The sequence below is a fragment of the Sceloporus occidentalis genome, unplaced genomic scaffold, assembly GCF_023333645.1.
Source record: "Sceloporus occidentalis isolate IW3139 unplaced genomic scaffold, rSceOcc1.0.p SCAF_10, whole genome shotgun sequence".
NCBI classification, from domain to species: domain Eukaryota; kingdom Metazoa; phylum Chordata; class Lepidosauria; order Squamata; family Phrynosomatidae; genus Sceloporus; species Sceloporus occidentalis.
The window spans coordinates 9,859,694-9,885,419 of NW_028316990.1; the positions used below are offsets into that span (position 1 = coordinate 9,859,694).

General features: G+C 44.2%; 1 protein-coding gene across 1 annotated transcript in view; it reads left to right on the top strand.

Annotated features, from left to right (window-relative positions):
• The first annotated feature begins 3,679 nt into the window (after nucleotides 1-3,679).
• The window catches only part of LOC149305848 (B-cadherin-like), a 38,360-nt gene continuing 16,313 nt past the window's right edge, over nucleotides 3,680-25,726 (top strand). Inside the window, exons 1-4 of the mRNA XM_089540294.1 lie at nucleotides 3,680-3,758; nucleotides 5,349-5,469; nucleotides 24,999-25,228; nucleotides 25,541-25,675. Of these exons, the coding sequence (XP_089396420.1) occupies nucleotides 3,702-3,758; nucleotides 5,349-5,469; nucleotides 24,999-25,228; nucleotides 25,541-25,675 (543 nt within the window). The 5' untranslated portion in view covers nucleotides 3,680-3,701. The remainder of the gene's footprint in view (nucleotides 3,759-5,348; nucleotides 5,470-24,998; nucleotides 25,229-25,540; nucleotides 25,676-25,726) is intronic.

The following is a 25,726-nucleotide window of genomic DNA, read 5'->3' on the forward strand; positions in this document are numbered from 1 at the left end:
CTATGTGAATGGCCATAGAAATGCAAAACCTGTCACCTCATCCCCACAAGTTTTGCATTTCTATGGCTATTCATATGGTCTAATTATTGAGGTCCTTCCTGGGCAGCATTTCACTCCATGCATCTGAGGAAGGAGACCATGTTTATGAAAGCTCATACTATAAGGTCGTTGGCACAGTTAGTCTCAAAGGGGCTGCAAGGTCTAGACTCGAGGGAGCGAACCACAGATTTAAAACAATAGAACTTAAAAAGAATACAACATTAAAATGTATAAATATAAAAAGGTTCTGTCTCTGAATCCTGACACGAACAATTCCGCCACCATTGTGCCCAGTGGCACCAGTGACCTTCCAGTTTAGCTGAACATTGCTGCTCTGTTGTCTTCCTCTGCAGCACACCTTCCTTTCCAACACCTGCCCCCCTCCTTGAGCAAATTCCACAACTGATGTGAAATGAAACCCGAAACCTTTTCCATATCCCTGGCGGGGAGAATGGCTGGGAAGACCCCTACTCTCAGGCCCCATGGCCCCCTTTTTCTCACCCCCTTTGGCTCTCCCCCTTCTCTGGTTTCGCTGCCTCCTCTCACTTGCCAGACTGGTTTTTCCTGCTGCTGCTGCTGCTGTGGCCCCCCTTCCATCCCACATCCTTTGCTCCTCTTTTAAGCCACTTATGGGTCAATGCCAGCCAAATGGTGGGAGAGGCTGGCAGGTGGAATTTGGGTGTTTTCAAAGTCTGGAGGAATGTGAAGAAGGGGGCACCTTATTTGTTATTTCTTTACTTATTGCAGAACTTCTATCCCCTTGCAACCAGTGTCTGGGAGTATTGCACAGTTCAGCACCTCGAACTTACTGGTTCACCTTGGGGCAAGGCACATTCTTCTCTCAGTCTTGGAGGAAGGCCATGGATCCCTCAATGAAAATCTCGCTGGGACAACTTGGCCATAATTTGGAGGAAAACATTAACAACTAACTACCATCCTGCCCTTGAGTTTGCAGGATCTCAGGGTAGCGTTGAACATAAACAACTTAAAACATTTCCAGATTGAAAACAAAAATAATTGGGATAAAAGGGAAACCTATCAAAGTATCCGCTAGTCTCAAACCCTTTGAAAAGCAACAGTTAAAACCATTTTAAAAAGCTGCAACACTTTAAAACCCATTGCATCTGAGGAAAGAGAGAAAGTCTAGGGAAGCGTTTGCTACTACTTCTCCAAGAGACTCTGCAAGGTCCCTTTGCAAATGAAATCCATGCAGGCTTGAAATAGTCACTGGAGGCCTTAAAGAAAAGCCACGTTTTAACTTGTTGCATGCCTTAAAGACCCTAAAGCAATACAACTATCATGTGGTTTTCTTGGCGTTTCTTCTGAGGGGGTTTGCCATGGCCATCCTCTGAGGCTGAGAGAGTGCGACTTGCCCAGGGTCACCCACTGAGTGTAAATGGATAAACTGGGATGGGATTGGCACTGGAAAGGAATCAAAGTTGGTGCCATTCGGACCCCCAAATGGATGGCATTACACAATCGGGGTGCCCTCGGTCCTTGGGCAAGTGAAGATATAGATAGATAAATAAGGAAAGTGGCCCTATAAGTATTTAAGGCAATTCATGATGCTCCTATTGCTTTAAATGTCATTACAGTGGGCCCTTGGTATCTGCTGGGGTTTGGTTCCAGGACCTCCCATGGATCCCAAAATCCCTGGATGATTAAATCCTATTGAAATAATAATAATTATCCTGCTTCTCCAGACAGATCAAAGCGGCTAACAATAAAAGCATTGGTAAAATAGAATATCAACTTATCATTGTTGTAAAATGGTAAATACAAAAGTAAAATGGTGTCCCTTGCATAAAATGGCAAAAGCTTTGATTTTTTTGGAATTCTTATACATATTTTCAAGTGGCGGATGCTTGAATATTATTATTATTAACCTTTATTTATAAAGCGCTGTAAATGTACACAACGCTGTACATACAATCTTTTTAATTAGACAGTTCCCTGTCATCAGGCTTACAATCTAAAAAGACAGGACACCAAAGGAGAAGGGAAAGGTGGTGGGGAAGGGGATCAGGTCCAGCAGTTCCTCTCTACCTCCGAGGCCTGGATCAGGGGAGATGGACTGGAGGGAGGGCTTGGCTTCTTAATGGATGGTTAATCTTCTTCCAGGGAGGCCTGTTGGAGTTAGCTGCCTCTCTAGTAGGATAATACATATAAAACACATAGCAATACAGGAAATGGTTCAATAAAACAGGCAACAAAAGAACCCGTGGATAAGGAGGGCTGGCTTTACCTGGGCAGCAGACTAGGCATCCCACAGAAAGATACGGAGGTCTGAATCCTGTGGGTCAGGGTCAACCAACTGAGGAATGAGTGGGAAGAAAACCCCACTGAGTCAATGGACCTGGCTCCAGGTGGGACTGACAAGGGACCCCAGGCTTGGTTTAAAGGCACATTTGGGGGAGACGTTCATCCCTCTCTCCGGCAGAGGGCAGCAGGGCCAAGGCCTCCAGGAGCATGGGTTTCTTTGGAGGCCAGCAGCAGCCTTGGCACCTGAGTCAGGGACAGCATTGAGAAAGACCGCCACTCAGCCAGGGATGCCAGGTTTGGGGAGCTGGACCTTCTTACCTTGCCCCCAGGCTGAGATGGAGGGGCCTCAGGACAAGGACATTGCCTTGAAGTATCTGCATACACACACACACACAGGTATATATATGGTTATTTTTAATACATTTGATTAAGTGTGTATATATATATATATATACACCACATAACATAATTATACGTCTACATACCAATAAGACAAACAAACAAACATAAAGCATACAAACAGGTAACAACACACAAAAGCTATAGCAGTAGTGTTTACTTGAATCATAAAATTACTTCCTGACTCTGCTTTAGATTATTCTTATTCTCTCTTATTCTTTTCTTCCCTTTTTTCTTATCACTGCTTATAATTCAATTGTACAATAGACGGAATCGGTTTTTCAGGGGGGGGGGGAGTCTAATGATTACATAAGAAAAATAGACCAGGATTATACATTTAAACCTAAACAATTACTGAAATATTTGCTATTTCTCTCTACTTCAAGAGATGAATATTACATATTATATATATATTCCTCATTTAGGGATATATGAGTGTTCAGTTTTCTCTTGCTAGAGAATTTAAGTACACCATCATCAAACTACAGGTCCCTAAATGGGGAAAGATTTAGGGAGCTGGGGATGTCTAGCCTGGAGAAGAGAAGGTTAAGTATTTGAAATCAATGTCTTATTGAGGAGGGAGCAAGCTTGATTTCTGCTGCTCCAGAGAAGAGGACACAATGGATGCAAACTGGAGGAAAAGAGATTCCACTGAAACATTAGTCAATAAAGGTGCCCCTGTTTTGTGGGTCTGGCTGCTGGGTAAAAAGCATGGCCCTTGCAAACAGAAAGCTAGGGACTCAAGGCTGCTGCCTTTCTCTTTGCAAGGAAGCCTGCATACCTGAAGCTCCTTCTCTGATTGGACAAGGGCCAGAAAAGGGGCGGGAGGAACGATGTGCCTTGCCTCACCTGTGCGGGGCGGGGCCTTCAAGGGGGTGGGCGTGGCCTCCCCGAAGTAGGCGTGGCCTCTCACCTGCTGCAGTTTCGTGCGCTGCTTCCAGAAGGACAGAGTCTCTCTGCGCTTCAGCCTTGCGCTTGCGTTGCCTTTGGTTCCTCTGGGGATGATGGGAACCCACTTTGGGAGCCTCTCCTGCTTTTTCCTCCTCTTCCTCCTCCAGGTAAGGGATGGGGATTTTTTTGTGGGGGATACACCAAAGGCACTCTGTGCATGCTCAGAGGGGGTTGTAGCAACGGTTTGCACAGTCTTGTGCCCTTCTCCTTCCTCTTTTGGGGCAGGAAAGTGCCCCCCCCAAAGCTCTGTCTCTTCCTGGTGGGTCTCTCCTGGGTTCAAATCACTCCCCATTGCCTTTTCCCTACAAAAAGCAAGCACTTGTAGGACTAACGTGTTGTTGCTGATTTTTCCTTTCTGACTTATGGCAATCCTACGAACCTATTTTCTTGGCAGAGGTTTGCCATTTTGCCTCCCTCTGAGGCTGAGAGAGTGTGATCTCTTGCCCAAGGCCACCCAATGGGTTTCTATGACCAAGATGGGATTTCAATCCTAGTCTCAAATCCCCCCCAAATTAAAAAAAAATCTGCTTCCTCGGTTACATTTTCCTTCTGTCCCCAAATGTCATGGTTTGAGCTTTGGACTATGGCTCCAGAGACCAGGGTTCAAATCCCAGCTCAGCCATGGAAACCCATTGGTTGACCATGGGTCAGTCCCACTCTCTCAGCCTCAGGGGAAGGCAATGGCAAACCTCCTCTGAACAAACCTGGACAAGGAAAGTCCCAGGATAGGTTTGCTTTGTGGGTTTCCATAAGTCAGGAAGGACTTGAAGGCACACAAGAGCAACAACAAGGTCCAAAACACATTGCAGAAATAATCCAGTTTGGGACCGCTTTAACTGCTCTGGCTCAACGCTAGGAAGTTCTGGGAACTGTAGCTTTGTGAGATATCTAGCCTTCTGTGTTAAGAGCTCTGGTGCCACAATAAACTACAGTTCCCAGGATTCCCTAGCACTCAGCCAGGGCAGTTAAAGCAGTCTCAAACTGGATTATGTCTGCAGTGTGTTTGGACCCAAAGTCACTTCAAAAGCCCCAGTGTTTCCCTGGCATTGCTCTGTCCCTGCCACCTTCTCTCTGGGACTGTTTCTGCACTGAAGAAATAATTCAGTTTGACACCGCTTTAACTGCCCTGGCTCCATGCGATGGAAATTACATATATGATTACATTTTAGCATAATAAAAACCATTTTGCTGTGATGCATAGTCCTAAACACCTATTTAAACTTACATATTGACCCTGTTGTTCCTTCCTTTTATCTTTATCAACCCGTACTTTCCACCTTAATACACTCTTGCTTTCTGTTATCATTACATTTTTAAAAATTATTCTTCACATGTGTATTTCTTGTACGGAAAACAATATTTCATTCTTCTTTTCGACCTTAGCAAAACCTTTCCCGGTTTATTTTATTCCACGCCTCGCTGTGTGTTACCAAAGGAATTGATATTTTTGGTTTTAAAAAATCAATTAATTAAAAATAATAGTAGTGTATGTTCCTTTCTCTTCCATCAGATAATTTGACCATGGTTTCCATTCATGTTCAATGCGATGGGAATTCTGGGCATTGCAGTTTGTTGTGGCCCCAGAGCATTGAGCCTGGGCAGCTAAAGTGGTGTCAAAGTGGATTATTTCTGCAGTGCGGATGCAGTTGTTTAACCTTGGGTGCCTTTCTTGACGCTGTTTTCCCCTTCCTTTCTAGGCTGACAGATGTACATGTCAAGAGGAACCAGATGCCCAATGCCAACCAGGTTTCACTTTGAGGACTTACACTTTCCTGGTGCCAAGGGCGGATTTGGAGCGGCACCGGGTTTTGGGCCGAGGTAAGCGTGAACCCGCTTTTCACAGCAAACTCCTCCTTCCTGACACCCAAGTTTCCTTTTTTGAGTGGGAGGTTGTGCAAAGTGATGCAAGAGCCTCATCCTCTCTTTGGAGGATTAGAGCCGTTGCTTCCCTTGAGACAAAAAAGGGCCAAAAATGGACTTTCCTTTGGCGCTGGATTAGTCATTCTGCAAAGTAGGGCAGAGAGCGGGCAAAGTTGCCCCACGGCCGTTGCAACGTCACCTGCTGGGAGTTTCCCTCTGAGCAAAGCAAAACTACAGCTCTCTTTACTAAATATTATTGGTGCTGGTGATTCATGTTTCTGGGGGGGTTTAAGACTGACTGAAAGGAGGGGTGTGAATCCAGCAGGTCAATAAAAACCCGAAAGGAAAAGACAAACATGGGATGTGTTGAGGATAAATTGATTTCTTGGTGCAACTTGGAAAGGCTCGCCAAGGCATTTGTGGATTTGTTTAGTTTCCTCATTCCATTGTGGTCCCAGGCTTCACCCTCCATTCTGCTCTGCATCCATCTTCTGCCTAGAAGCAAGGAGACTACATCATCATAATCATATATATTTATATTTATTAACCAATAAAAATTATACACACACACACACACACACATATATATATAATTTTTATTGGTTTACAAATTTGCAAGCTTTCATAAGTCATGTCAGGTTCTTCTTACACAGACATATATAACAGCTTAATTTTTCAAGTCATATCACCTTTATAGTACATAAAAATCCACACTGATTATTTATCTCCGTACCTTCCCATGTTTCTCTGGCATTAAGACTCCTCTGTTTTATCAAAGTACTCTGTGTGTGAGTGTGTGTATATATAATCTGTGTGTAACTGAACGATAAACTGTGAGCAACAGTAGTTGGTAGTTAATCCATACTTTCAAGGGCCATTTCCCCTCTGTCTCATTGTCTCTGGGATGATCCTGGACTGGCAGCAGGTTCCCAAATTTTGGTCCTCTAGATGTTTTGGACTTCATCTCCCAGAATTCCTGAACATTGGCCAACATGGCTAAGGCTTCTGGGAAATGAAATCCAAAACACCTGGAGGACAAAGTTTGGGAACCGCTGCGTATAGCATGACTCTCTTGGTGATGTTATTGTGTGCCTTCAAGTCATTTCTGGTTATGGAGACTCTCATCTAAGGCAAACTAGCACAGGGTTTTCTTGGCAGGATTTGTTCAGAGGAGGTTTCCCATTGCCTTCTTCTGAGGCTGAGAGAGTGTGACTTGCCCAAGGGTTTCAGTGGCTGAGATTTGAACCCTGGTCTCCAGAGTCATAGTCCAACGCTCAAACCTCTGCACCAGGCTGGCTTTCCTCTTTGCAACATACCAGGTGTAAAGTTTAAGTGCAGCATGCAGTATTTGGAGATAGGCAATAAATGGAGAGCCAATGTTGAGGAATAAGTGTTGAGCTATGACTCTGGAGACCAGGGTTTGAATCCTGGCTCAGCCATGAAAACCTTGTGTAAGTCACACTCCTTTAGCCTCAAAGGATGGCAATGGCAACCCTGTTCTAATGCAATGTGCCAAGAAAATCCCATGATAGGTTTGCCATACTTTGGAACTGACTTGAAAGCCAACAACACACACACACATGCAATAATTTGTGAGTTTTCAGCTCCGAGAGGAGCAGTTTTGGGGCAGTGTTTTGCCTCCTGGGAGATCCAGGAAAGCGTTAACTGAAAATCCAGGTGTTTTTCCCCTGGCTGCCCTTTAGCAATGCAAGGTGGAGCTTAGATGCTGAGGCCCAACGTGTTCCTACTCGCAGGTGGCTTTGGGTGGGTTTTGATTTGCTCATTTGAACCTTGACAAATGATGCTCCCTGGCTGCCTCCTCCTTTCCCTCTCTCTTTTTCTTTCTTTTCTGGCTTATCAGAGTTTCACTAACCTGACGAAGCCGGGCCTGTTTTGTGTCAATAAGCCTTCGTGAATCATTGACTTGGTTTCAGGGAGACTTTGGCTGCAGCCTGGCTTGCAAAGCTCTGATGGAAAGGGCTGTTTGGTCTTGATGGCTGGATTTTGAACTCGTGTTTGCCTTTGAGTTCGCTCTTTCTGGGCGTTTGCATGCAACCAGGCAGCGTACAAAAACAGGGCATTGCTATGGCGCATGTGTGTGTTCGTTCATCTTTATTATGGTCATAGACCAGCACAATGATGAATATGTGTAATATGACAATATTGCCTCCTGAATAAGAAATAATCTTGTAAAGGAGGAAAAAGGTGGAAAAGAAAGGCAGCCCCTAAGAAGGCCCTGTCTTAGGGTTTCAGAAAAGATGGCAGATAACTTTTGTTGTTTGCATACCCATGAAAGTATATCACACAACATACATTGAAATGAATTGTAGCTGCAACACAGTGACTAATCTTAGACTTCAAATACTGTTTTATACACTCCTTTATTAAGAGGCTTAGATACTCCCATCTTTTATTACAATATTCTATTATTTTTATTCCATTCTGTCTCTGATTTTCCTGGTGTTTTTCCATTTAACCCAGCGGTCCCCAGCTCTGCTCTTTAAGGGATTTTGGACTATTGGCCAATGTGGCTGAGGCCTCTGGGAAATGAAGTCCAAAATCTCTTTAAAAGGCACAGTTTGGGGGCCACTGGTTTAACCGATTTGTCAATATCCATTTCCATGTCATCAAACAGCTTTAATATCCACTCATCTATTGTTGGGATGGCCACTGGTTTCTAGTGTTGGGCAATCAGAATTTTGGCTGTGGATACCATGTATACTAGTATAGTATAGTATAGTGTATAGTATAGTATACTGCTGTTAAGGATGCAGAAACCCTCTCCATTCACGCTGCTGTCAAAGATGCACAAGCCTTGTCCTTTTAGACTGTTGTTAATGGTGCATGAGCCCTGTCCTTTTTAAAATCCCATTTGAATGTATTGGGTTCAAAAAGTATGGCGTTGGCCATATTATGGGAGAGACACAGTGAGAGCTTCTCCATCCTGTGTCTTCCAGAAGTGTTGGACTACCATGGCGCTGCTGGCTGGGGATAATGGGCACCATGAAAACCAGCAAGAATGTTGAAGGACCGGTCCTGGGAAATGATGAGTCTGGGCTGGTGATATCAGAGGTTGGGAGCTGCATCGTTTTATGTGAAAGAGAAAGGATGATGCTAACCACTTTAAAAAGGGGATGTTTAACCACCAAGAACCTGAAATACCAACCCAGCCAGGTGGATCTTACCTGGAGGAGTGGAGTCAGCACACCTGTTTCCTAATGCAGACCTCTGTCATTCTGTCTTGAAATGAATGCTACAGTGCATTACGAGGGACAAGTCCAAGAAAATAACTTTTCCAAGCTCTAATACTAGACAAGATGGATCCAGAGAATGAATATAATAAAGCAGCCTCCAAAAACAGATAAGATCAGGTGCTGCAGGAACAGTAAATGTTTGTGTCAGTCTAAACTGTTTGAAAGGTGGCAAGTACTATTAAAATGGAAAAAGCTTTAACTGTGAAGGTTTTAAGAAAGAGACTGGGTTGCACACTCTCTGAAGAAACCATCCAGTGCTAGGAAAGGATTAGGGACTGGAAACTTTCCGCAGATTGTACAAACATTTTTCTGGGGAGAAAGATTTGGGCGTCTCTCGCCACGCCTGGCTTCTCCAGACCCCTCTTGAAAGAGGCATTGCTTCTACAAGAATCTGCCCTATTGTTATCCCTCTTCTTGGGATATTAAAAGATTAAAGTGGGATTTGGGGAATAGGGTCACATGGAGACCCGTCCGGCATTCTGCGTGCTGGAAATTAGTCCAAATGCAAGGCATGTCTGTTCAGAAATAGTTATGCTCTCGGAGGGACTTATTCTCAAGGAAGAGAATTGCAGGTACAGCTTCTCTATAATGGACAGAAATCACAACTTTGTTGTTTGCAGAAACCCAGCTGTTGAGGATTTTCGTTCCAGCTGGAGGCACCAGAGGGAAAAGCTTAGATCCCCTCCCATCATGCAGCCATGAAAGTCAGAAGAACCCTGTTAAAAAATAAATGTTGGCACCATTGCTGTAGTGCATTGAGTTGCCTGCCATCTCAATGATAACATTGTGGTTGCTAGTGTGGCGTATCTCTTTTCCATGATCATAGATCTTCGTATTGCTGACTCAATCTCTCATGTCATCAGAGCAGCTGCTTTTCAAGAAGAGGGTCTTGGGTTCAATCTTGGGCAACTCAAAATCTTGGGCAATATTGCCAAGAAAGGTCTTTTGGAAAGAAAGATCAGCCCAGACTCCTGGGAACCCCTTTAATTTCAATAGAAAATGTACATGTGTTTTGTTTATCAGGAAAGTTGTTCAGCAGAGGATTGTGCAAGCTTTTGAATTGGACAGAGCTCTTCGTCAGACCATTAAAGGATGTTGCAAAAGCTCCTTTCTCCTCCCCCCAGCTGCTTCTTCCTTGCTCCTCTCCTTTGGAAAGGGCACTGGGGTGCCTACCTGCAATGACACAGTTCCTCCCAGGGTGTGTTTGTGTTTGTGCGTATACAGTGCTTCCTGATGTTTGCTTGTATTGCAAAATCAGAAGAAATCTTTGACAAATGACTGTGTGTGTTTCTGTGTATGCGTGAGAGAGAGAGAGAGAGATAATGTAATTGGGCAACTTCCCACTTTCAGACGACTCATGCATGGTTTTTTGTGGCTTTTTCAGGCCATGTTCTAGAAGAGTTTCCTCCTGACATTTGGCCAGCATCTGTGGCTGGCATCTTCAGAGGATGCTGCCTGGAAAGGACTTGGCTATATATATTGTGTGACCTGGAAAGGCAGGAGTGATTTGCATGTGTCTTGTTCTGTTGCTAATGGCAGGCCTCAGGCTGGGAGGGTCTGCAAAAGAGGATGAGTCTCTGCTTGATAATGCTCATTGTCTGCTGGGAGAGTTTTCATTTGCATTTGTTGAGTCTTGATCCTGCTATCTTTCAGGACTGGTAGCCAAACCTTGTTTACTTTAAGGGTTTCCTCTTTCCTGTTGGAGTTGTCCAGGTGTTTGTGGATTTCAATGGCTTCCCTGTGCATCCTGACATGGTAGTGGTTGGCATGGTCCAGAACTTCAGTGGTTTCAAACAGTATTTTATGCCCAGGATGGTTTGTGGCATGTTCTGCTACTGCTGATTTTTCTGGCTGGCCCAGTCTGCAGTGTCTCTCGTGTTCCTTGATTCTTGTTTGCACACGGCGTTTGGTGGTCCCTATGGAGATTTGTCCGCAGCTGCATGGTATGCGCTAAACTCCTACGGCTGTGAGAGGGTCTCTCTGGTCCTTGGCTGAGCAAAGCATTTGCTGGATTTTCTTTGTCGGTTTGCAAACTATTTGCAGGTTGTGCTTCCTCACCACTTTGCCTTATCCTGGGCAGAGGCTCTGAACCCTATTTTGGGGTTATTGCTAGTGACGCAGCGGTGGCAACATTTCTGAGAAAGTGTGCAGCACGGCGGCCAAGGGACTCCGTTCTGAATCAAGAAGCCCCTGGTTCAAATTCTGCTGCCGACTCATTCGAAGGCCTTGGGAAGGCTGCTCTGGCGGATTCTGGGAGTCATAGGCCAAAGCAGTAACTTCTCTGAACTTTGGATATGAAGAATACTGGTACAGTTGGCCCTCCTTCTCCAGATTCAACCATCCGCAGTTTGAAAATATTTAGAAATATATGTAAATTCCAAAAAGCAAACCTTGATTTTGCCATTTTATATAATGGGCACCATCTCACTACGCCACTGTATTTAATGGGACTTGAGCATCCATGGATTTTGGGGGACTTGGAGCTAAACCTAAGCAGATACCAAGGACCCACTGTACTACAACTACTACTAATAATAATAATACCCCATTGTATTTTGTTATCCATAGGGGGTCCTGGAACTAAACCTAAGTGGATACCAAGGACCCAATTTACTACTACTACTACTATTACCCCATTGTATTTAATGGGACTTGAGCATCCATGGATATTGGTATCCACAAAGAGCCCTGGAACTAAACCAGGGACCCACTGTACTAATAATTGCTAATATTCTCTTTAATACTTGGTTAATACTGGTACCCATTCCTCATGATGCTGTTACTAAAAGTGGCCCCAATACTTACAGGTCTTTGATGAACTTTAAAGGACAAGTCAAAAGCACTGGACTCTCAGCCCCAAAGTGGGTTCGGCACCTTGGATATCTCCTTTAGACTAAACCCTAGAGTGGATTCACAGTCCCATTACATAGGAGGTTTTGCTGGGTGTTTTCTCGAATGTTTGACTTTCAGTGACAGCAAAGCTTGGGAAACTGGGGGGCTATTACCCCCAGGAACCTCATTTAAATGCTGGTGACATTTCCCTATTCAGTGGCTGAAGGAAGACCTCTGTGTGATTCAAAAGTTTGTAAAAATCTCTGAGGTTTGGCTCCAGGATCCTCCATGGATACCAAAATCTGTGGATGCTGAAGCCCCATTAAGTGCAATGTAAGTAAAATGGTGTCCCTTACATACAATAGCAAAATCAAGGTTGGCTTTTTGGAATTGAGGTAGGTAGGTAGGTAGATAGATTTTCCTAAGGCATGCATAGTTGAATGCCTGAATAAAGAATGGATAGATAAAGAGGGCCAAGTGTATAATCCTCTCCAAGCAGTTTTCCTAATAAACAAAGTGTGAACATATGCTTTCTTTCCAAATGGAAGGGATTATAGTATATGAATAAAATAAAAGGATCCACCTTGAACCTCACTGAAGAAAAAGTGAACTGTAAGTGCAATAAATAAATAAAACTCCAGGGAGTTATTGCTGCCATTTAGGGTCAAGATGGTGGGTCAGAGATACCAAGGGCCTAATAATGCAATAAGATAATGACCAGTTTAAGCACAGACTCATGTGGTATGGGTTCGAGTGGCTGCTCCTTGGGACATTCCCTGCATTTGGTGACCTTTTTTGGGCATCGTGCAACCATCAGGTTCCAGGACACTCTGCGTTGCACAACTCTTCATGACACATAACTTGGGAAGTTGCTCCGGGTTGCCTCCATCCTTTTTTCTCGCTCTTCATCGTCTGTTTGGAGTGTACAGAGTGTGGGATTAGCTTTTACCTTTTCTCCAAACAAAATCAGATTCTTTAGCGCTGAGTTTGGGGACAGAAAGAAGTGTTTGCCTCCGCAGAAAGTATGGCGCAGCATCTGCAAAAGTGGACTTGGAGACAATGAAGGTGGTGCTAATTACAGGCCCTTTTGCTTGGCCTGAGGATTCTTAAGGGGAGCCTTTGAAGTGGGGGCCCTTGGAGGATTAGCTGAGGGGTTTCCATCCTCCCCATTAATTTATGTCACATTTAAAGGGCTGGAATGGGAAAGAGGTTCAGGTGCTCCCCTTCAAGGCTGTCAAATTAAGCCCTGCGCCAAGCCCCATGGCAACACTGGAGGATTCCTTGCGCAGGTGGATCAGTCGGGAGGCTCCAGGCGCCACTTTGAGAGACCAGAAGATAATCATAGAGCAGAGCAGATCTGTCGGGTGGAAGTTTGCAAACTTTCCTGCTACACAGAACTCCTAAGGCAATGGCAGGTGTGCAGTTAAGAACCCTGTATGCATCTCAGGGTTTGCACAGATGACCCAGGTCCATAGAAGGGGAAGCACCCTCAAATGCAGGTCTTTAGGCAGAGGCTAGATAGCCATCTTTCAGAGATGCTTGGACAGAGTTCCTTCATGGCAGAATGGGGTTGGACTGGATGGCCCTTCTAGGTTGTCATCCAACTCTATGATTCTGTGTCATGTAGTCCCACTCCTGCCATTCAGGAATACACAGTTAAAGCACTCTTGAAAGGTGGCCATCTAGGAATTAGGAAGAGCTCCTGACAGTAAGGGCTGTTCAACAGTGGAATATGTTGCCTCGGACAGCAGTGGAGTCTCCTCCTTTGGAGGTTTTTAAACAGAGGCTGGATAGCCATTTGTCCCAGGGAGGGATTTGACTGTGTATTCCTGCATGGCAAAAGAGGGTTCGCATCCAGCTTGGGCAATTGTCAGATGGCTGCGGTTGTCCCTCTTTTGCCTCTGTCGTCCTCTGCTCCCCCAAAAGTGGAAGGAGAGAAGATGCACAATCTCCTCAATCCTCATGTAGGATTTTCAGGGAGTTCACCTAGGCCAACCTCATCCAGGGTGACCAGGTGTCCTCACCACAAAATGGAGGACCTTCAAGAGAAAAGACCTTCAAGAAGATATTACAAAAGAAAAGCCAAGAACACTCACACTGTATAAATTCATGGTTCTTAGGCATGTTCAAAATGGAGGACATTTTGGAGTCCCTCCTGCACAGAAGGCTGATGTGTCCTGGAAAAGGAGGGCATGTCTGGTCATTCTGACCTCACCTTGTTCTTTCCTTGGCGGGAGCATCATTTTTTCAGGTGACACCCAGAAGCTTCATCCCATGTTTTTCTAGCAAAAACATCTCCCTTGAGAAGAGAAGGAAATGCCTTCTGGGTCCCTTATATGGGAATCAATTGGTCCACGAGTGTGAAAGGGAAACCTGCCCCAGGAGCGATTTGGTCATTCCTCTGCTGGCCTCTCCAAGCTTTGCTTCGCTTCCTTGCTAATTTTGATCCAGAATGACCTCTCCCTCCTCCCAAAGAGGATTCATATGGCTCTAAAGAGTCATATTCAGTGCTAGATTCCCATCCCACCCTCTTTGTCCCGGTGCCGAGTTGTTCCCTGCTTACAGACGGATGACAGTGCTCTGATTCAAAGCGGAGGTGAAACTCTGGCCTTGCAAGCTGGAAAGTCAGGTGAAACTCCAGGGTGAGGTCACTCATTGTTCAAACACGGAACCAGACTCAAAACGCACAACGAACAACAAGGCAGTAGTGAAGGGGAACTACGCTTGGCCATACGGTTTGTCTTGATGCTCCTTATAGACCAATTTGAAGTGGTCCATTCTGATTGCAGTGTCTTCTACTCCTCTTGTTTCAGATAAGATTTGTCTTTTTACCCAACCAAGTGTGCCATTGAACCATTGCGGTGTCCCTCAGTAAAATATTAATTTGTTGTTGTTCTGTGCCTTATAGTCGTTTCCCCCCCCCCCCCTTTTATTCTATCATGTATTTAATTCATATCTTGCCTTTCTCTCTCTCATGGAAATCCACTGGGTGACTTTGGGCAAGGCACACACTCTCAGCCTCAAAGAAAGGCAATGGTAAATCCCCCACTCTAATAATAATAATAATAATAATAATAATAATAATAATAATGTTGTATCCTGCTTCTCCAGAAGATTGAAGTGGCTAACTCTAGAAACATCCCTAAAATACAATAATCATTTGCTGCCATTGTATCCCAAACCCTCCCATCCACAATAAAAACACAATTAAGTTACTTAAGCAATTATTAAAACAATTATTAAAATTACAAGGCGGAGGTAGTCAGGGCAGTTGTTGAATGATTAAATACAAGGTTGCTGAACAAACCTTGTCGAGAAAATCCCTCGGTACGGTCAGAAACCACTTGGAGCCACACGACAGCAACCAGAACCAAGTGTTCAGCAATGGATATTCCACCTTCAAGGCTCCTTCAGTTCATTGGAGACTTCCAGGCAGTGGTTGCATGGCTCACCTTGCAGGGATGCTTCTACGCAGGTGTTTCTACATTTTCTGCATCTGGGGGTGGTCTAGGTGACCCTTATGGTCCCTTTCAGCTCTGTGGTTTTGCTGGTCCTACTTTGGTCCTCCAAATGGGGAAGTGGGCTCTGTTTAGATGCAGTCATCTTCTGGTGCCCAGCCCTGGACTGGGAATAGAGGAGGAAGATGACTATCTCCATCACCGGAAACTGGGACCTTTGCTGGGCGGCTGCTAGGGCCATATTTAGTTCTCTTGTGCAAAAAGGTGACTGGGTTCACTTTGCTTCTCTGGAAAGGACTGTGTAACACCAGAAGCAGACTTTAATGTGGATTTTCCTGCTGATAACAAGTGGCAAAAACGGAGCATCGCCTGCTTTCTCTCTGGCCATGATTTGCAGAAGATGGTGGGGAGGGACCCTTGTCCTCTCTGTGCCACAGGAATTCAGCTTAATGCGCCATGTGGCTTCCTTGGCTTTTGAAGGCCAGATGTCCCTGGCTTATTTGTTTAAAAGAAGAGTGAAATATTTTTCCCGGCCTCTCCAACTGGAGATAAGATACTAATTTTTTGCTGCAGAAGGGAATTCCAGGGCTTTGTTGGCGGATCTCATGGCCTCTGCTCCCTTCTTGCATGACGTTGGGGGAAAGGAGAGAGGCAATTGTTTGGTTTGGAGAAAAGGCTGGAGCATCTCTCGGAACAAATGCGTCAGTCGTCTGGGACGGCAACATTTTGGGTTTTGCCACGATGGACCCAGTCCAGGGAGGATGCTGGGAGAGCAATATTGCAAAGCATTATGGGGCACGACCATAATCCTTTGAGATCAATGTCCCCTTTTGGGTTTTGTTCTCTTAAAAATATTTCTATTAGTTTCAAACATTAAACAAAAATGAACATGCTATATACAGTTCATTCTATAGACACAACTTGGTTGACATTGTTAACAGTAGTACTTCCTATCTTCAGAGGATCGGTGTTTAATATTTTTCTTTAGCTGGATTCTATTTCTTTCTTTTTCTTTCCTTCCTTTTGGCCCCTATTTATTCATCCAATTTTATTTCCATCCATTTTAACCAATACTGCAATAATCTAAAAGAAAAATGCTGCTCTAACTAAGGCACATGGTTATTGTAAATTGTTGACTCTGCGCTCTGTAACTTTATGCTTATTTGAGCGTTAGCTTAACAATTGCAATGCAATATTCTGATATGGCATATATAATCCATCTTTTTTGTTTTTCCCATTCTCCTTCCTATGTGTCCTTTTAAGATGGAGAAATGGAAACTTCTGAGGCCCTCACCAAAAAAATGCCTGGTTCTTTCATGGTTGGAGGGCAGGATTTGAACCAGGGACCTCTTGCAAAGTAAAGCAGAGGGTTCCCCTCCCTGAACAACAATGCAACAAGGCCAGCAGCTCTCTTGCATGGGTTTTTCTCCACCTAAATATTCACGGAATGGCAGAAATGGAGGAGAAAGCTGTTTCTTTGTTGAGCTGCCTCTGTGGCTTTGCAAAGGGGAAGCGTGTCACACTTTCTCTGGCGCTTTCAATCCTTCTTGCCCGAAGAGGCCCATGGGTGCCAGAGGGATTTGTTGGGTCCTGCCTAGGCATAGTACTTGGCTGCAAGTCGGGCGGCTGGAGGAACCGGATCAACTGGGGCTGAGGCTCCACTCCCAAACGCCAAGGAAAAGCCGTGAAACAGGCTTCTGCTGCAGAGGAACAGCACATTGCAAAAGTCACAATTTTGCACTGCCACACCCATGCGTGGCTGGGGGATTCTGGGATTTCAAAAGGGAAGGTCTGGTACAGTTGGTCCTCCACATCCATGGATATTTTTTATCCACAGATTCAACTATCCATGGTGCACCATTTTACTATGCCGTCACATTTAATGGGACTTGAGCATCCACGGATTTTGGTATCCATAGGGGCCCTGGAACCAAACCCCAGCAGATATAATAATCATAATCATAATAATAATTCCCCGTTGTATGTAACAGGACATGAGCCTCCATGGCTTTTGGTATTCACAGGAAATCCTGGCACCAAGCCCCAGCAGATACCAAGGGCCCACTGTAGTAGTATTAGTATCAATAACAAATTGTTTATAATGGGACTTGAGCATCGAAGGGCCCACTGTATTAATTATAGACCCTGTGAGATACAGATTTCTTCTAAGTGCCAAAGTACCAAATCAAATGAATCAGGACAAAACAAGTGAAGCAGCCATTTCCAATTTCTTCATTACAATCTTGCAAGAAGAAGGGCTGTCTCAGGCAAGGAGGCTTTACACCGTCTGAGGTTTTACACAGTATAAGACGTTTTCTGTTACAATATTTCTATCTCATTTCCTTATTGGCCAGATCTGGACATGGGATCAATTTTAAGACCACTTTTTCATGTATGTAAAAACTCCACCCGTAACATCATCTCATGACCATTTAACTAGCCCCCCATTAGTCATGCGCAAAAGGGGAAATCTCATGCCTTTTGTAACCCAACCCAAAAAATAGTGTTCTTGACATTTAATGAGGATGGAGCTCTCTTATCAGTTGGCTCCAAAAACTGCTTTGCCTCCTCCTCCTTTGCAAAGTTGTCCTTGACTTCCAGGTGCAGCCTTATTTGTTTGTTTGTTTGTTTGTTTATTAAACAGAACACTTAGCCATTTTGATAATCTTAACAGAGACAAAAAACACTATTTAAAATAACTACGTCCAGCATATTTTATAAGTGTATTTATTATCAAAGATATAACCCCCCTTTATTCTTATAAAATAATATATTTAATATTTAATAAATAACAATGTTATAAAAAGCTTATCTAAAAACTCTTTCTTTTACTAACTTATATATTTTTTATAAAATTCCCTTTCAGTTAAAGGGCCTCAGCTGACCTTTTCTCAATCCTATTAGAATAGACATATTGAATATAATAGTATACATATATATATGTGGTTCCATATTATCTATATATGTAATTTAATTATAGCATACGTTTATATAGTCTTACCTGATTTCTTCTCTATTCATGTGTTTCTAATTCTTTTATTAAATCTTATGTGTTTGATTCAAATCCATTTCTCTCAGATCCCTCATGTAACTTTGAGTAAATAATGCAACTATTTACTGCTCTTATGAATTGCATATATTTACTAGTAGTTGTGTTAACTCTATGTAACAAATATAACAGTAACTTTTTTGTAGTTTCATATAGTTGAGCAATAATTCCATTTAAACAATGTACTCTGTTATTCCATCTGGAAGGTAAAGATGCTGCAGCAATAATCTCAATGCAACCACAATGTAAGGCATACTGTGTATGACCTTTAAAAAAATAACGTCAGGAGAACAGTCAGAATCTAAATACTGATAAAACATTAATGATAATAATGATGGGTAGCTGTGTTGGCCATTTAGCAAATTCAAACAGAAATCCCCCGGTCCTCTTCATTTCTTTTTCTTTGGCTGCGTGGCTTTTAACACCTTTGCCTGATGAGGAAGTCAGCGGAGCTTTGAAAGCTTGCATTACGGATTTTTATTCTTCTTATTACAATTATAATAATTATTATTGCCTGTGGTTGGCCCAATAAAGGTAAATCCCTTGTTTGGTGGATTTTGGATGTTGTTGTGCTTTGGGTACCCTTGGATATGTTTCTCAGGGGAAAAAGGGTGCAGACTGTGACACCAGTCCCTCAAACAGCCGCACCTTTGCGATGGAAATGTGGACTTGGAAAATAGAAAGCAGTAGAAAAAGGCAAAGTGCAAGCCTTGAGAGAAGAGAAAGGCATGAGACACACCCTTTGGAAAAACCAACACCAGTCCCCTGCATTTTGCCCTGGTAAATAGCCTCCTCATACAGGAAAAGGAAGAATGCGTGTCCATCTTGCAAAGGGAAAAAAGTTCCCTCCAACCCTGAGTATTGGGGTATTCTGGCTGGGTGCAGGACCTGGGTTCAGCCATGGAAACCTCTTGGGGGGCCTTGCACAAATCAGACACTCTCTTCCTCAGAGAAAGGCAATATGGCAAACCTAAATCTTACCAGGAAAGCCTTTTGGGAAAAAGAGACCCAGCATGGTCTCGTGGTTTGAGAGTTAGGCTAGGACTCTGGGAGACCAAGGTTTGAATTCCTGCTCAGCCATGGACACTCAAGTTGCACCCTCTCAGCCCCAGAGGAATCGGTCTCAGAGAGGTCTTGTAGCACCTCTGAGACTAATGGAAATAAAGAAGAGGGCAGCATGAGCTTTCCTGCTGGACTAAAGCCTACTTTAGTCTACAATGGATGGATGGATGGATGGATGGATGGATGGATGGATGGATAGGTCTTGTAGCACCTTTGAGAGTAAGTAAAAGAAAGACATTGGTAGCATGAGCTTTCCTAGACTTAGGTCGACTCTACAATGATATGCAGACAGACAGATAGAAGACTAGTATGTAAAGATCTTGTAGCACCTTTGAGACTCACTGAAAGAAAGAAATTGGTAGCATGAGCTTTCTTAGATTTTACTTCCTCAGATGCATTTAGATGCAATAATGACAGTAATAAGTAGAGAGATCTTGTAGCACCTTTGAGACAATTGGAAAGAAAGAAGTTGGCAACGTGAGCTGTTGTTCGGTAGCCTTGCCCAGCTGGCAAATCTGGATGATTCTACGAGAGGAAAAAAGTCTAAATTTTTTTTTTTTTGAAATTATCCTGTATGATTTTTCAAAAAGCACCTTTGTCTGATGGAGAAGCCAGTGGCGCTTTGAAAGCATGCAGCCTGCATATTGTGCATTTGGATTTCCCCATAAACAGGTATCCCAGTTTTGTGGATTTTGGATATTATTGCACTTTGCTATATGGCCAACCCTTGAATAGGTTTCCTGAATAATTCCTTGCCAAGAAGACCTTAGGAGAGGGTTGCCACAAGTTGGGGTTGACTTGAAGGCACAACAGCAACAAAACAGCATTCCAGAAGAAATAGGAATACAACCCCCCCCCCAAAAAAAAAATTAACCCCCTGGGTTCCTGTAGAAGGATTTCTGTTCAAAGACTTTTTTAGCAGTCTGTCCTGAAAGGGCAGCTCCGGTGGCGGTGATCCTTGAAGAGCTTGGCTTGTTTCAAGCCCATTCTTGTTCTGCTTTGTTGCTCCTTGGAGGGCTTGGCTTAGCTTTCTCACCTGGAGGAGCCCAGGCAGATGTTCCCAGCTCTTTTTGGGGAGGGGGTCACCTCTTTTAACTGGGGGGGGGGGGGGAAACAGTGTCCCCCCATGGATCTGGGGAGAAAGGCTTCTCAGGTCAGTATCATCCCATGCCCTGAGATTTTGAGGGAGTTTTGCAATAAGAGGCATGCAGGCTGGGAACCAGAAAGGAGAGGGGACCAACTGGCTGAGAGCGGCCAGCGTTCAAATATGTGCAGTGTGCCAGGAAGCATGGCCTTTCTTCAACCCACTGTCAATGCACTGGGTTTGGTTCCAGGACCCTCCATGGATACCAAAATCTATGGATGCTCAAGTCTTACTATATACAATGAGGTGTTGTTGTTGTTGTTGTTGTTGTTATTGTTGTTGTTGTTGTTATTGTTATTATTATTATGGCTCCTTGGTATCTGCTGGATTTGGTTCTAGGATCCTCTATGGGTACCAAAATCCATGGATGCTGAAGTCACATTATATACCATGAGGTGGTGGTATCATCATCCTCATCATCATTGTGGGTCCTTGGTATCCATTGGGGTTTGGTTCCAGGACCTTGGATACCAAAATCCATGGATGCTCAAGTCCCACTATACACATTGGGGCATTATTATTGTTATTATTATTATTATAGTGAGCCTTTGGTATCTTCTGGTGTTTGGTTCCAGGACTCCCCTTGGATACCAAAATCTGTGGATTCTCAAGGCCCATCATGAGCAACAGGACAACAAAATGGTGCCCCTGATATAAAATGACAAAATCACGGTTTGCTTTTTAGAATGTACTTGTGTTTTGAATATTTTCAAGCTGTGGATGCTTGAATCCATGGATAAAGAATCCATGCATAAGGAGGGCAATTTATATCCTAATCTAGCATTTTCTCTTTCTAATCTCCCTTTGTAGTTTTGTTGTTCTGTGACAGCTATCCTGAGCTCTGAGATTGAATGTCTAGAGATGGAAGTGTTCTGCCACAGCCGTGTGTGTGTGTGTGTGTGTGTGTGTGTGTGTGTGTGTGTGTGTGTATTCCCATTCCTAATGTCTGATTTATGTCCATCTCTCCTCTGGCACAGAGACTGGCCTGAGCAGAGCGCTGAAGGGCATTGCTGATATAATGTGGCATAAATCACATTAGAGAATGAAGTGAAAGTGTCTCTAATATTGTGGGTTTTGTGATTAGGTCCCGTAATGACCAAATAGATGTGTGGGCAGAGTTGGCATCTGGGTTTGTGGCAAAGTCTTGTACCTGCCTCCCCTTCTATGTTTGTTTTCAACCTTTCCTAAACTCAGTATTTAAAGCCCAGGGCTTCTCTTCTTAAAACAATGCTTTTCTCTGTTGTTCTTCAGTAATAATAACCCTTGCCCACTTGTTGCCTGGACTCATGCTTTTGACTACATTGCCATGTTGCTCATGTCCCAGTTTTCATCTGTGAAATGTTGGCGGGTATGAGCGCAAGCCTTTGCAAGCCACCTCCTTGTTTAGTTGGCATCCAGATATACTTTGGCAAAGCTTCCGGCGTGTTAGTCATGGCCCACACCTTGCCTGGCTGCAAACCGGTTCTTCCTCCTCTGCGTGCCAAGTTTACTGCCTGTTTCCACCTTTGGTGTGCATGGGATGCCCTTGTCTCCTTCCGGGTTCCTTGGGATCTGGACTCTTCTATGGCCGTTAGGAAGGTGGGAGGTTGGCATGAAAAAAGTCTCTTCTTTATCAATTTGTAAAAGTCTCATGGTTGGAAAAGAGAGAGCTGAGTTGGCACTGAACTCCTTGCAGGGTCTCTCTGAGCATTGCAGGAGCATTGCTCCCCCCCCCCCCTCATATTTGCATTGAGAAGTTTGCATGCTTGGGCTCCAGAGCACATGTTTGTTTCTTGGAACATATTTTTCATAATGGGAAGTGAAAGGAGAGAGGTTTCTTTTTTCCTTCTCCTTCTGTTGGTTAATTCAAGTTGGCAAGGGAGCGTCTCAGCCGCCTTCCCCCACTTTGGTTATGTTTCCGTAGAAGAGGAGGGAAAGCGTCAATCGCAACTCTGGAGTCCTGGATTTGATTCTCTGCTTGGCCATGATGTGACCTTTGGCAAGTCACACTCTCTCAGCCTCAGAGGAAGGCAATGATGGCCAACCTCCTCTGAACAAGTCTTGCCAAGAAAAGCCCATGGTTGTGTTGCCATAAATCGGAAATGACTTGAAGGCATGCGACAACAAGAGGAAGAGGAGGAGCAGGGATGGTTAAGGCATAAGATCAACACTGCAGACTCCTTGCAAAAGCTGTGTGTCCACATACGATAGTTGCATTGCAAGAATGGTTCTGTGAAGGGTACAGAGGCTGTTGTTTATTGTTTCCACAAATTTACTTATCAAAATACTTAAAAAACATGTGTATGCAATTAGACCAACAAACATATAACCATTCTTGCATACACAACTATCACCTGTTGTTGTACCCTGCCATAAGATGGACTCAAAGGCATGCAACAGCAACAATGTAGTGGAGATGCTTCCATTCATCCAAAGTGTGAATGGGGACATGGTCACCCAGGGACTGTTTCTTTGATGGGAATGGGGCTCATGGGTGGGTCTTGCTGAGAGAGTTACTGGCGGATGAAGTGCCCTGGGTTTGTTGTTGTTTATGGGGAAGTCTCTTTGCCCTTGCATTCTTGCCATCTCTTCAAGGCCTTGCCTGGCATAAAGAAACACATTGCAGCCTCTGAGTGCATTAAGGGCCTTGAGCTGCATCTTCAGAGATAATGGACTGTCCTGGGTTTTCCTGCTCTGCTGCCATGTAATAAGATCTCTGTCCACCTCTCTCCAAAGGCAGCTCATGATCTGGTCAATTAACCCCTTGCATAGATTTCTTTCTTTCTTTCTTTCTTTCTTTCTTTCTTTCTTTCTTTCTTTCCAGTGTTTGCATGCAAAAGCTGGCAAAGTCTCAGGGACGCGCTCCAAAGCTAGCTTGCATGCTTTCTTCTCAGAACAAACACAATCACAACGACTTCAGGTTCCAAAAACTGTTGGACAGTTGCAGAAAAGGAGATCTTGAAAACCAGTTGTGGTCAGGCTTCATGTGGCCATGTGCTTTGTAGTCTCTCTGGCTTTACTTCGCGAATGAAGATTCAGAAAGGACTCATGATCCCGCGCTTTCTACAAGCGCACTGATGACTAAAAAGGCCAATCCGAGATAAACAGGTCTGGTTGCAGAAAGCACAGCAGAAACTCTCCTTGGGTGATGTTTCTGGGTTGTGGTTCTTTCTTCACTGTCGTTTCTCTTTGAGACTTGTTCGGAGTGAGCTTTGTGGTATCAAATACAAAATGTTAGTTGAAGGACCTGTGTGTGGTGTTTGTGTAAGTGTGTGTACCTGTTGGCTTATGACAACCCAATGAATTTTGTAGGGTTTTTTAAAGGCAAGGGATACCCAGAGGTGGTTTTGCCAGTTCCTTCCTCTGAAATATTGCCTGCAGCACTGGGTATGCGTTGGTGGCCTCCCATCCAAGTTCTAACCATGGTTGACCCTGCTTAGCTTCCATGATGTGTGCACATGCCTCCAAGGCATCTCTCTATTTACGGTGACTCCATGCATTTTGTAGGTTATTTTAAGGCAAGGGATGGTTTTGCCAGTTCCTTCCTCTGAAATGTAGCCTCCAGCACTTGGTATTCCTTGGAGGTCTCCCATCCAGCTCCTAACCAAGGCTGACCTTGCTTAGCTTCCATGAAGGACCTGGTGCCTTTAGGATATTTAGACATAAGGTGGAAGGAGTTAGTTCTTCCAGTTTGCAAGGGCTGGTGGATGTGTTAATGGCTGTGGTTAATAGGAAAAATCAGAGTCAAAGGCTTAATTCAGCTCTATGGGAAAGACTAAAGGACCATAGCTATGCGGGTGGGCAATATAAGCATTCTGCAGTTACTCCCCATGAAATTTCCATTCTGTCCCCAGATTTCTAGCATGGCAATAGCTTAAAACAATCCACTGAGCCTCTCTCAGCCTCATAGGATGGCAAGGGCAAACCCCCTCTGAATAAATCTTGCCAAGAAAAACCCATGATAGATTAGTATTAGGGTCACTATCAGTCTGAAACAACTTGAAAGCACACAACAGCAGCAACAACAAATGGAGTGCTGGCACCCTCTTGTGCCAAATGTTTGTGAAACACCATTCAGGGCCCTCTCCACTTCTTACTGATAACTTGTTTCCATTGACCACCTTTTCCCCTTGAATAATTCATAGGTTGAAGGCTTTCATGGCTGGCATCCATAGTCTTTTGTGGTTTTTTCGGGCTATGTGGCCATGTTCTAGCAGAGTTTCATTCTCTGAAGATGCCAGCCACAGATGCTGGCGAAACGTCAGAAAGAAACTCTGCTAGAACATGGCCACATAGCCCGAAAAACCCACAAAAAACACTTCATAGGTTGTCTGTCCAACCATTTTACACACACACACTGGTTAAATTGTAGAATTCAAAGATATAGTCGTGTTAGTCTGTAGAAGCAGTATGTGGAGAGATCTTGCAGCACCTTTGAGACCAACTGAAAGAAAGAAGTTGTCAGGAGAAGCTTTCAAAGACTTCAGTCTTTTTAAGTAGATGCCCCAATGCATCTAAGGAAGTAGACTTAAGTCTAGGAAATCTCACTCTACCAATGTCTTGCAAATTTCCAGATGCATCTGAGGAAGTACACTTAAGTGTAGGAAAGCTCATGATCCCAACTTGTTTTTTTCCATGAGTCTTAAAGGTACTGCAAGAATTGGTTAGTTGTGTTTGTTGTAGCCTCTCTTTCCTCCCTCTTTGCTCAGTGCGCTTTGAGGATTGCACAGACAGGACACAAATCCCCTTCGTCTCAGACGACACTCGCTTCAAGGTGCGCCCGGATGGCACCGTGGTGGTCAAGCGTCCCTTGCATCTCCACAGCCACGAACAGAGCTTCTTGGTCCACACCTGGGACTCAGTGGGCAAGAAGCACTTGGCCAGTGTGACCCTGCGGCATCGGCACAGGCACCAACACCAAGACCCACACCGGCATCCGGTATTTATAGACCTTTATTAACCTGTATTTGTACCCTGCGTTTCCCTCCAAACTGGAGCTCAAGGTGGTTTGCAAATTAAAAATGCTTATATTATAGTAACAAGCATACAGAAAGGTCAACATTGACATAATATTAAAATACAGTGGGCCCTTGGTGTATCTGTTTGGTTCCAGGACCCACTGTGGATAACCAATATGTGCTACAGATCCCAGAATTTAATAGTATCAAGCCATGGCAGTTAAAGTGGTATCAATGCCAAAACCATTATTTGTTGCAGTATTAAAGGTGTGTGTCCATCTGTCTCTTTGCAGGAGCTCTACCATGGAGAGGTGCTGACCTTCCCAGAATCTGGTCCAGGCCTAAGGAGACAGAAGAGGGACTGGGTCATCCCTCCCATCACTTGCTCCGAGAACGAGAGGGGCCCCTTCCCCAAGAACCTGGTCCAGGTAAGGCCAACTCCTTCTCTCCACAGACCTTCTCTTGGACACTTTTTGGGA